Raw genomic sequence first — 13,157 nt, forward strand, 5'->3', positions numbered from 1 at the left:
CTTTTCAAATCACTTGTTCTCTCTAGGCTAGAATACTGCTGTACACTAACATCTCCATTCAAAGCAGGTGAAATCGCAGATCTAGAGAGTGTACAGAGATCCTTTACTGCACGTATAAGTTCTGTCAAGCACCTTAACTACTGGGAACGCTTGGGAGCACTTGACTTGTACTCGTTGGAACGCAGGAGGGAGAGATATATCATAATCTACACTTGGAAAATCCTGGAGGGAATGGTCCCAAATCTGCACACAGAAATCATTCCCTACGAAAGTAAAAGACTGGGCAGGCGATGCAAAATGCCCCCAATTAAAAGTAGGGGCGCCATTGGTACACTAAGGGAAAACGCCATAAGTGTCCGGGGCCCAAGACTGTTCAACAGCCTCCCATCAAGCATTAGGGGAATTACCAATAACCCCCTGGCTGTCTTCAAGAGAGAGCTGGACAGATATCTAAAGTCAGTGCCGGATCAGCCGGGCTGTGGCTCGTACGTTGGACTGCGTGCGGCCAGCAGTAACAGCCTGGTTGATCAGGCTCTGATCCACTGGGAGGCCTGGTCATGGACCGGGCCGCGGGGGCGTTGATCCCCGGAATAACCTCCAGGTAATCATGTATCTCTTTTCAGTCTGGGTATCTCGCTAAAAACCGAGTCATATTGGGACTTCTTGTTCTCTGTGTATGACCCATCTCGTCTAAGTAGGGGCCCAATACTGGATTTATGTCTATACTCTCACTTGTTCATTCATTTATGTTCATACACTCTCTCGTTCATTTATTAATTTGATCTTATGTGACCGATTCCTGACATCAGTTTTGTGATGATTCGCTAAATGTTATGCTGGAGTCACTTATGTGGATGAGTTCTCTGTATTCTTAAAGTCACGTATGAGTGTTTTTCTTGCTCCACTACTTATACTTTCTTTACATATTTATTATTAGTGCAGTATTGCTGAGGATTTGACATGCAAACTGAATTACAAAATATAAAGACATTTAAGTTAGGAAGTTCTCCAGACGCCTGCGAGGCATCTCAAGATGCAGGCAGGCATTCCCCCTCTGGATGGCCACGTTGAGGCGCTGGAAAGGAGAGGTATCAGCACTCGGGTTTTGATGAACCTGGAATTCAGCTCCTCCAGGGAAACCATGGTATGCTTTTCCCTCTAGGGGCCAAGAGTCTCTCATCCTATGGGGACGAAGCTAGGTGTCCCATAGCTAGATGCCCCACAGCTCGATTGCTAGCGCAATCAGTTCGCGCACTGAGGTCCGTGATTCGATCCCCGGTACGCGTGGAAATATTAGGACGTGTTTCCTTAGGACACCTGCTGTCCAGTGTTCACCCATCAATGAAACAGGTACATAGGTGTTAGTGGACTGGTGTGGGTCGCATCCTGGGAACAAAATCAACCTAATTTACCCGAAATGCTCTGCATAACAAGGGGCGTTCTATATAGTAACATGTAATTGATGTCAACCAGGTCTGTATACCCTGTACATGTACTTGTAGAAATAAAGATTATTATTATTATTATTATTATTATTATTATTATTATTATTATTATTATTATTAAGCAGTACTGGTGGGCCAAGCCCCTATTCTTGTAAGTTTTTCAGGAATAGGTGTTGTGCGGCCTAATGCACTAGCTTCTGCTCTCAAGACGTGAAAATAACTTGTATATAGCGTGGTTGATATTTAGCAGTAATTACAGTGCAACAGCAGCAACAGCAACAGCAACAACAGTCAAACTAATCTGCCGTGTAAGTCTAACTTGACGCATGCGTTACGCACTAAAGTGGAGAGGCTCATCCATTTTTTGCCATTTTTACAAATGAAACGATGATAGAATAGCATTTTAGGTTAGTATTGTCTTGGCATGAAGATGATAGCATGTGTAGTAGATAGATGACCGTCTTATTGTGTGCATAGAGACTATAACATCGGTAAAAATATTCCTTGTCCACGAAATTACGAAAATATTTGCAGTTGCAAGTGTTGGTGCATCGATCTTAGTAATGGGGAGAAAGGTTAATGTATTTATTATATTACAGTCGTATAGGTATCTTTATTCATATAAATATATTGAGATTGATATAGGGGTTAAATTAGTCGTTGTATTATGGAGTAATAATGGGTTAATTGTGGTAAATAATGAAATTATTTCCATTTGTAGTGTGGAATGGTCAGGTTAGGAAGCGTGGGTGTCGCAGTGCTCATGCGCGAACAAGATGGCGACGTGAAAGAAGAAGCTGCTGACCCTCGCTGTTTCGCGGTGATTTCTCCTCCGGTAAGTCCCCTTCGTTTAAAGTGTCCCCCCTAACGTCTCGCTCGACTAATAAGGATCAAGTTGAGGTGCAACAGCCGGGTGGAAAGGTGGAGGCGGCGGCGGGAGGAGCCATAGAGTGGGCGAGCCCGCGGGACGCCCAAGGTGGGGCTTTGTTTTCATGGCGTCTGACCGGAGCTGTGAGAGGGAAGGTTGTGGTGATCCTGGTGGCTGGTGTGCTCTCTTCTACCTCACTATGGACACCTGCATCACTCATGCCACAGGATAAGGCTGGGTAATGGGTTAGGCAGGTCGTGGAAGGTCCTTGCAGCAGGTAACGTCAAGCGCCACTTAGTTTAGCCTTTCTTTCGTAAGTTTGAATTTTCTGTAGTCGACTTGTATGGAGACTCAGGTGGAAATTAACCTAGGTTAACACAGTAAATTCAAGTAATTATTTCCACTCAGGGTGTCCTGTTAGGCTAATGGACACCGTGTAACGTCGAATACTTACCTAAGGGACGTTTGGCTCCCTTCATTAAGACTACAAAGCTTACAACAAGCAAAATGTAGATTACGTGAATATTTAGGCATTACAAGTGTCTGTTGACCTGAATAGTCAGTGTGTATGTGAAAAGACAGTTCAGGACATTTATTACAGCCACTAGTGGCAAAACATTTCCTCTGATAAATGTCCTGGACTGTACATGTCTTTTTCCACATAGTATCACCACATCATTTTTAATATTCTGTATTTATACCAGTACTTTTATTGGAATCCTTGTTTCTTCAACCCTCTTTAAGGGTTTCCATTATTTTTATTAAATAGAGTACTTCATTTTACAAGCCAGTAGATCTGCTGCAGTGCTTCTCATGTATTTTATGGATGTTGTTAACGTGTGCTTGCTTTATTAATAAGAACATAAAGGTGGAGCACTGAAGTAGACCTAATGGCCCATGTTATGCAGGTCCAAGCCAGTCATGTCCAGGTCACATCGTGTTGCACAAGTGTCTTATTGGCCCATGCTAGGCAGGTCCAATGGGCAGTTTGTACTACCTCTAGGCTGGAGATCCATGGAGAACTCTTGATAACAGGAATAAGAGCTACCCTTTTTTCTGTGATGAAAACATTAACTCCTATTATTAAATACTGCATAACACCTGCATTAATAAAATAATCTGAGTTATGCACTTTGTTCTCTGTACTCCTGTAGGGGCTACTTTGCCCCCCGCTGTCCTGTGAACAACTCCTTAATCCCTGATAGTTAGAGCTTATGGCTCATGCTTTTATGGCCTGAATAAATCCAACTTATGGTATGGTTAAAGTTGCAAGAGAATCGAAGACTAACCCAAAAGGATTCTTTCAGGTATACAGAAGTAAGATCAGGGACAAGATAGGCCCACTCAAAAGTTCCTCGGGTCAGCTCACTGACAGTGATAAGGAAATGTGTAGAATTTTTAACACATACTTCCTCTCAGTTTTTACACAGGAGGATACCAGCGATATTCCAGTAATGATAAATTATGTAGAACAGGACGATAATAAACTGTGCACTATTAGGGTCACAAGTGACATGGTCCTTAGGCAAATAGATAAATTAAAACCTAACAAATCCCCGGGCCCTGATGAACTGTATGCAAGGGTTCTAAAGGAATGTAAGGAGGAGCTTAGCACACCTTTGGCTAATCTTTTCAACATATCACTACAAACTGGCATGGTGCCAGATAAGTGGAAAATGGCAAATGTGATACCTATTTTCAAAACAGGTGACAGGTCCTTAGCTTCCAACTATAGACCAATAAGCCTAACCTCCATCGTGGGAAAATTTATGGAATCAATAATTGCCGAGGCAGTTCGTAGCCACCTTGAAAAGCATAAATTAATCAACGAATCTCAGCATGGTTTTACAAAGGGGCGTTCCTGCCTTACGAATTTATTAACTTTTTTCACTAAGGTATTTGAGGAGGTAGATCATGGTAATGAATATGATATTGTGTATATGGACTTCAGTAAGGCTTTTGACAGGGTCCCACATCAGAGACTATTGAGGAAAATTAAAGCACATGGAATAGGAGGAGAAATTTTTTCCTGGATAGAGGCATGGTTGACAAATAGGCAGCAGAGAGTTTGCATAAATGGGGAGAAATCAGAGTGGGGAAGCGTCACGAGCGGTGTTCCACAGGGGTCAGTGTTGGGCCCCCTGCTGTTCACAATCTACATAAACGACATAGATGAGGGCATAAAGAGCGACATCGGCAAGTTTGCCGATGACACCAAAATAGGCCGTCGAATTCATTCTGACGAGGACATTCGAGCACTCCAGGAAGATTTGAATAGACTGATGCAGTGGTCGGAGAAGTGGCAGATGCAGTTTAATATAGACAAATGCAAAGTTCTAAATGTTGGACAGGACAATAACCATGCCACATATAAACTAAATAATGTAGATCTTAATATTACGGATTGCGAAAAAGATTTAGGAGTTCTGGTTAGCAGTAATCTGAAACCAAGACAACAGTGCATAAGTGTTCGCAATAAAGCTAATAGAATCCTTGGCTTCATATCAAGAAGCATAAATAATAGGAGTCCTCAGGTTGTTCTTCAACTCTATACATCCTTGGTTAGGCCTCATTTAGATTATGCTGCACAGTTTTGGTCACCGTATTACAGAATGGATATAAATTCTCTGGAAAATGTACAAAGGAGGATGACAAAGTTGATCCCATGTATCAGAAACCTTCCCTATGAGGATAGACTAAGGGCCCTGAAACTGCACTCTCTAGAAAGACGTAGAATTAGGGGGGATATGATTGAGGTGTATAAATGGAAGACAGGAATAAATAAAGGGGATGTAAATAGTGTGCTGAAAATATCTAGCCTAGACAGGACTCGCAGCAATGGTTTTAAGTTGGAAAAATTCAGATTCAGGAAGGATATAGGAAAGTACTGGTTTGGTAATAGAGTTGTGGATGAGTGGAACAAACTCCCAAATACCGTTATAGAGGCCAGAACGTTGTGTAGCTTTAAAAATAGGTTGGATAAATACATGAGTAGATGTGGGTGGGTGTGAGTTAGACCTGATAGCTTGTGCTACCAGGTCGGTTGCCGTGTTCCTCCCTTAAGTCAATGTGACCTGACCTGACTAGGTTGGGTGCATTGGCTTAAGCCGGTAGGAGACTTGGACCTGCCTTGCATGGGCCAGTAGGCCTTCTGCAGTGTTCCTTCGTTCTTATGTTCTTATGTTCTTATGTTCTTATGTTCTTATACTCCATGGTCTTACTTGATTATTATTTTAAGCGAAATCATCTGAAGTTGATATGATGGTTGTGCAGGTAGCTTTTCTGTTCATCAGTACGTGAACCATAACATCATAATGCCACGTGTTGCAGTGTCTGACAAGATGAACATCAAAATGGTATACAATACCGACAGGTTGTATACCATTTTGATGTTCACATCATAATGCACTGAACAGCACCTGTAGTGGACGGCAGTGGTGCTAGTCGCAGCCTCACCAATATCAGCCACCAGTGCATGCAGCGACCACCCCACTATCTTTCATCACCTAACCTAGGTAATGACGGAAGTGATGACAGCGGGTGTGGGGTCATTGTTGTCGGTGAGGCTGCAACCAGCGACTCAACTGGCTGTGTTGAGTGCATCGTAAGGTGTTTACTTCACACTACATCAATTTTGGATGATTTTGCTTGTAAAATACCAACGTGGGATCCAAAAAGTACTTATCTGTACAAGCCCACGTAATTAGGTTGCAATATCTGTGCTGTATAAAAAGTAAAAATTAAGGTCGGTGATTATTTTATTCCTGGGTGAGAATACCATCATTACATACTATGTTCATTAATAACCCATATGGAGACAAACCTGGAAGATTAATTGGTCTGTATATTTAGACCCCCCTACTAGGGTATTGAAGAGGACCACAGTAGGGGTTTACATATACAGTGGTACCTCGAGTTATGATCTTAATTTGTTCTAGAAGGCTGTTAGTGCCAGTACCAAACTAATTTATTCCCATAAGGAATAATGTAAATTAGATTAGTCTGTTTCAGACCCCCAAAATACACCTACAAAAGCACTTACAAAAATACACTTACATAAATATTCGAGTTCCGAGGTGTTTGAAACTCACGGTACCACTGTACAGACCAGTTCATCTGAGTCTGTCTTCTTGTGGGTTATTATTGATCATTGACAAGTGTCTATTGCACTTTTATTAGTTATTAATACACATTATTCTCATGCCCATAATATGGGAAAAACTTGCCTGGTATGGAAGCTTTTAGTTGACATATTAGCATAATATAATAAGTTAACCAGTGACCTGGCATTGTGTGACTGGGTTGCTGTCCCACCCTATCACTATCACCTCATCCTAACGTTCACACATCTCAATGAAATGTCATGTGATTTTGCCCGCAAAGTAATGAGAGTGCAATTACTTGTCTTGCGATAGGTTAGATTGGGTTACTTTTGGTTTGGTTGGGCTACCTTACTTTTTTTAATTTCCTCAAATAAAATTGCTAAATTATTGCACAACCACATTGATTTTGGAAAATTTTGCTTGAAAAATAATGCAAAAGTTGGACAAGGGAATAAAGTAAACATTGGTCAGATATTAATGTAACTGAGTTGCAATGCCAACTTTTGCTGCAAGTTGCACTGACTGCTGGTATAATGCTGAAGAATACCAATGTTCTGTCTGCACACATGTATACACTAACATTTTTATGGTAGAGGTAGTCTCTGCTGCTCCTGTGCTTGGGCCTGTGTGTTGGTCATGTATGCATATACAGTGGACCCCCGGTTAACGATTTTAATCCGTGCAAGAGGGCTCATCGTTATGCGAAATAATCGTTATGCGAATGAATTTTCCCCATAAGAAATAATGGAAATCAAATTAATCCGTGCAAGACGCCCAAAAGTATGAAAAAATTTTTTTTTTACCACATGAAATGTTAATTTTAATACACACAAACTGAAAAAGGCATGCACAATTAAATGACACTTACTTTTATTGAAGATCTGGTGATGATTGATGGGAAGGGAGGAGGGGAGAGCATTATCTTCTTACTGTTTAGAAGGGGAATCCCCTTCCATTACGACTTGAGGTAGCAAGTCCTTTTCCGGGGTTACTTCCCTTCTTCTTTTAATGCCACTAGGACCAGCTTGAGAGTCACTGGACCTCTGTCGCACAACAAATCTGTCCATAGAGCTCTGTACCTCCCGTTCCTTTACGATTTGTCTAAAATGGGCCACAACATTGTCATTGAAATAGTCACCAGCACGGCTTGCAACAGCTGTGTCAGGGTGATTTTCATCTATAAAGGTTTGCAGTTCAACCCACTGTGCACACATTTCCTTAATCTTTGAAGTAGGCACAATGGATTCCACAACTGGCATAGGCTTCTCAGGGTTAGCCCCAAACCCTTCAAAATCTTTCTTAATTTCCATACTAATTCTCCCCCTTTTTACCACAGGGTTGGCACTAGAAGCTTTCTTGGGGCCCATGGTCACTTATTTTCCAGAAACAGCACCGAAAACACTGTAATAATACGAAATATTCCGAGTGTATGCTTGGATGTTACCGCGGAGGCTGGCTGGTAAACAATGGGACGGAGCGGCACATGTGAGGCTGGCTGAGGGCACATTGGACGCGTCTCGGACGAAAATCGGTATGCGGGTTTTTAATCGGTATGCGCGGCAAAAATTTTGCGATAAAAGTAATCGTTATGCGGAAAAATCGCTATGCGATGCCATCGTTATGCGGGGGTCCACTGTACATACTTTTTTTTTATTTTGGTCTGTGATGCCCAGTTGCGAATGAAGTTTACTAGATAAGATAAGATTTCGTTCGGATTTTTAACCCCGGAGGGTTAGCCACCCAGGATAACCCAAGAAAGTCAGTGCGTCATCGAGGACTGTCTAACTTATTTCCATTGGGGTCCTTAATCTTGTCCCCCAGGATGCGACCCACACCAGTCGACTAACACCCAGGTACCTATTTGCTGCTAGGTGAACAGGACAATAGGTGTAAGGAAACGTGTCGGAATTTCCACCCGCCGGGAATCGAACCCGGGCCCTCCGTGTGTGAAGCGGGAGCTTTAGCCACCAGACCACCGGGCCACCTGCTTATTTATCACTGAAATACCACCCTTGTAGTTTAGTGCTTCTTTTTTATTATAATAATCACTGAAATACAGAGTACAGTATTGGGTATTTATCTACTGTAATTTTTTTTTTCCTAAGTGATGTATAAGGTTCATAGGTATTAGTTTTGTTGCATACTGCTTATGCATCCTTCTCATTGAAGATTCTTGAAGGTGGTGAGGGGCCCTTGATACAAGGAATTGGATTTTACATCCCCTTCCTTGGATTGATCCAGATTGATTCCCATTACCCTTCTAGGTTGAGCCCCTCCCATGAATTTAAAAATTTTCTTTAATACTCTTATAAAATGTCTTTAAAATGTACTATTTTTAATTTAGCTGTGAAATAACATATATTTTTCTTACTATCCACAGAGCAAGATGGAGGACGGACTTCTCTCCTTAAAGTGGAACAACCACAAGTCCACTTTTTTCCACATTCTGAGTGAAGTTCGGGGGAAAGTAAGCATATTCTTAATGGCAAATAAGTTTTCTATAATAAAACTTCATCAAGGATAGTTAGTTACACCTTGAGCCTTTATTAATCATTTGATTTATTGCTACAGCAGCAGACTTGTCTCTCCTTTCAAAATCTCCGTTTTCCAACCACTTTTGTACATTTTCCCCCTCCCATGCTTTCTTTAATCTCATAAATCCTTTTAAACTCCTGCGCCTACCCCCATTTTATTCACCGTCTACAAACCAGAGCTGCTCTCACTCCCTGCCCACTGGTGCTCCCTGTCTTCATGTTCCTGTCCTCCATTGAGCTTCCTCCCTGCTGTTTGTGCTGCCTGACTGTCCCACATCCTCTCCTGCCCATGCTCATTTTCTCCTTCCCTACTCCTTGTCCCCACATGTTGATGCCCTGCCTTCCACATGCTCCCTGCACCCTTCATATGCTCCCTAACTGCCCATACATGCATCCCTACAGGTTCCCTTCTTCCTGCCTTCCCACTGGCTCCCTCCTTTCCCGCCTCTCCACTGACTCATCTTTTCTGCCTCCCCACTGGCTTGCTCCTTTCCTGCCTCCCCACTGGCTCCCTGCTTTCCCGCTTCCCCACTGGCTCCCTGCTTTCCCACCTCCCACTGGCTCCTCTCACTCCCTGCCTACCTTAGTGTACACATGTGCTACTTTTTTTTTTTATTGTTGCTTTAACATTTTTGTCATGTCAAAGAAAAGAGCTTACCTTCAGTTTAACAGTTGTATTTGAATTTTATAGAAGGATACAAATCATTTAATCTATGAAAGGTGTAAATATGTCACCCTTCTGACCATAAATGTACAGTATAGTATTCCATAAATTGGATTATCGGTTTTGAGGATCATCTCTTGTAGAGTCATAGGTCTGCTTGTATTAACTGAAGAATCAATTGATACTGCACTTGCTAATTCTATAAATTTGCTTAGTGGTCCAGGCATTCTACATGTGTTCAAAAGTGGGACCAAAAATACTAATGCCTTTAACCCTTTCACCATCCAGACCACTGAAATTAATATTGCTCTCAGTGTCCACATAAAAAAAATGATAAGTGTTTCTGTACACAAATAACCCGCACATAAGAGAGAAGCTTACGACGACGTTTCGGTCCGACTTGGACTTTGTAAATGGTCCAAGTTGGACCGAAACGTCGTCGTAAGCTTCTCTCTCTTATGTGTGGGTTATTTGTGTATCGTTCCAGTCACGGTATTGTGCCTTTTTTTTGTTATTTATAGTGTTTCTGAAGGTAATGATGCCAAAACTACATTACAAAAGTTGATGGAAAACTTTAGGAATTATGCAGGTGCAAAGTTGTTAGTCTGGGTTTAATTTATGCTTCAATGCTTTCCTCCTCTTTAAATCTTGTAAACAAATTCCATTGCCCCATTCAACCAAATTCTTAGTTATTTTGCTAGTATGCCTTCCTTTTGATTGAGCACAAGAAACAGCCCATTTAACTATTAAAAGTACTTTGTAAAGTGCACAGAAATCGTTAATTTGACTAGTACATGTATTCAGAAAATTCATATTTTTAAAGTATATAATGCAAAATAAAGTTAACATTCCCAGCATTAAACATTTCCTGTGTTCATTAATCACATCCCAGGCCTCCTCTGTTTGACTTGCCGACAATTTTGAATTAATAATCACAAAATTAATCAGATTTACCTTATTTTTTTTAGATATAAACAGGAATGATTGGTCATGGTTTACAGTGCCCCAATAGTTGAATCAGGCCTATTAAAAACCCATAAAACAGATAAAGGGTTTTATGGGGGGGGGGCCTTACTGTCATGTGGGGGTTGCTCTCTATCTTAAGACTGACTCACGAATTGGGTCCTAGGGGTGAGCAGTGTTCAAAAACATGCTATAGTCAGCATCAACATGAATAACAGTCACTGATTCATGCAGACAGTTGGTAGTGAGTCATACTACTGGTAACTGGTACTACTGGGAACTGATACTACAGAGATTACCTGCCCTCGGGAAAATCGACAAAATAATAATTTTGCTATTTTGAGCTGAATATAAACCTACTTCTTGTCCTGAAACCAACCAGAATCATCTCTTTCAATAGTACATCTTACATTCTATTAAATAATACCCAGAAATGGCCTATAAAACCATAGAAACTACTCAGAGAAAACACCTCAGTTGCTATTTTCAACCAGAGGTTTGCTTTTTCTTCATTCACTGTGTTGGGCAGATTTCTTTTATTTTTTTACTGGGCACACATTTGCTTTGGTTGATAGCATTCTCAGCTCTCGCACAGAGGTTTGGGGATTGATCCTGGCACAGGAGGCCCAGGTGCCTCACGTAGCTCTATATCACGAGCTCAGCTCACTCACATGTGAGCTGTAAATTTTGGCCTATGTATGGGAGAATGGATCTGCACGGCGAGTGTGCGCATTGTAAAAAAAAAAAAAAAAAAAAAAATCCCAGCCCTCGTGATGCATGAAGGGAAAAGCAAAACTTGGACCATACATTTGGTTTAAAAGGGCAACTTGAAGGTTTTTACTGGCTGTTTATTGGTATCATTTGATAAAATGGAACACGTGCTACTGAAATAGAGAAATTTTGATTTGTTGCAGGATCAGAAGTAGCTTGAAACTGCACTCAAAGTAGTGGAGATATTCTGTTTTTGCTGACTTTAAAATAGGATTCAGGTGGGCAAAAATCTCTGCAATGTAAATTGTACCCAGTCTGCTAACTTTATTTACACCTTTGTAATTCCATAAGTTATCCATCAGAAAACTTACGGAATTACCTTCAGAAGAAGATTCTCTACCATTTCAGAAGTTTTTTTTTTTTAAATTAGACATGGGACCAGTATTAATTTTGAGGGTCTTCACAATGACAGGGTTAACTTGGACAATCTTCCTCTTAGTCCAATACTATATCTAAGGTTTTACTGTGTATTGTACAGAAAGGGCATACACAAACTATTTCACATGTGACCAATAAATTAAGTTGGCAAGTTATCAAAGTGTCATATAGATTGTGTAGATGAAATTCAGTAGAAATTGAACTCCTTTATCATGTCAGTTTGTTTTGAAATCCTGTATTTATATATGTGGGCTGAAGATTTTTGCTTTTACTTTAATTCTTCAAAAAAGTGTTTCTCATACCTTGCATTGTCATTGCTTATTGGCCTGAAAATGTGTGGAGAGGGTTTCGGCGGTCCTGAACAATGTGTACCAGCGTGGTAGGCATTGTCAGGTTCCATCACCTGCCATCAGTATCGGCAAATTGCATTTGAGGAGGTAGTAACCAAGTAAAATGCAGAATTGCATTAAAATGGTGCGTTGTTGTTTATACAAAGGACTATAATTCTTTAAGCTGTATAAGCTTTACTGTGGTGTGGAGGGCCAGTATAGTTGGAATTCAGCATAATCCATGGTGGTCCTCTTAACCCCAAACCGAAATGTTTTTCATGGTGGTATACAATTTATACAATTGCTGATTATCACAAGACAATTAGCAATTGTGTAAATGCTGCTAGAGTAGGTACGTGATTGGTGAAGGCATGACTGTGTAATTGCAGTGTGATTTACACAAATAACTGTGCTCTTATTTATATTGTTCCAGTCACGGTATTGTGCCTTTTTGTTTTTACAATGTAATTATGGATTACTAGTTTTTATTCACTGCCTCCCCCTTTTTATATTTTTTTTTATTATTAAATTTTTGTCTGAATTACCTGGTACAAAATTTCAGTTGCTGTTCATTGAAAATTCAACCCCTGGTTACTTGATAAGAGATTTTATTAGAATACCTAATATTTTCAGGGATTTATTATACCCATGTTGGTTTATTTCATAAACTTGTTCTGCTGCCAAGAAATCTTTTTATAAAGTTCAGAATCTCGTTATCTTATGAAAAGTTGAGAGAAGCCACTTTTTATGAACAGTGAAAGTTGTTACATTATAGACAGCATGTTTTGGGTAAATGCTTTAGTAGAGTACATTTTTTTTTTTTTCAACAAGTTGGCCGTCTCCCACCGAGGCAGGGTGACCCAAAAAAGAAAGAAAATCCCCAAAAAGAAAATACTTTCATCATCATTCAACACTTTCACCACACTCGCACATTATCAGTTTTTGCAGAGGTGCTCAGAATACAACAGTCTAGAAGCATACACATATAAAGATACACAACATATCCCTCCAAACTGCCAAAACTATTACAAATATTTTGTAAACAGTACTGTACTTTACTGTACTACTGTGTAAATGTTATGTACGAATACTCGGGTCAACT

At 40.5% G+C, this 13,157-nt stretch overlaps 1 protein-coding gene across 38 annotated transcripts in view; it reads left to right on the forward strand.

Moving 5' to 3' along the window:
• Window positions 1-13,157, forward strand: part of LOC128686900 (zinc finger and BTB domain-containing protein 14) — a 407,181-nt gene that overhangs the window by 92,990 nt on the left and 301,034 nt on the right. For 36 of the 38 annotated variants that reach the window (XM_053774157.2, XM_053774159.2, XM_053774160.2 and 33 more), the window contains exons 1-2: window positions 2,147-2,280; window positions 8,797-8,883. In XM_053774157.2, coding sequence (XP_053630132.1) covers window positions 2,173-2,280; window positions 8,797-8,883 — 195 coding nt within the window. In that variant the 5' untranslated portion in view covers window positions 2,147-2,172. Of the gene's footprint in view, window positions 1-2,146; window positions 2,281-2,362; window positions 2,591-8,796; window positions 8,884-13,157 lie in introns of those variants that run through there. The other 2 variants (XM_070082566.1, XM_070082567.1) reach the window with 2 other exon arrangements.

Source organism: Cherax quadricarinatus, chromosome 7, assembly GCF_038502225.1.
Source record: "Cherax quadricarinatus isolate ZL_2023a chromosome 7, ASM3850222v1, whole genome shotgun sequence".
NCBI classification, from domain to species: Eukaryota; Metazoa; Arthropoda; class Malacostraca; order Decapoda; family Parastacidae; genus Cherax; species Cherax quadricarinatus.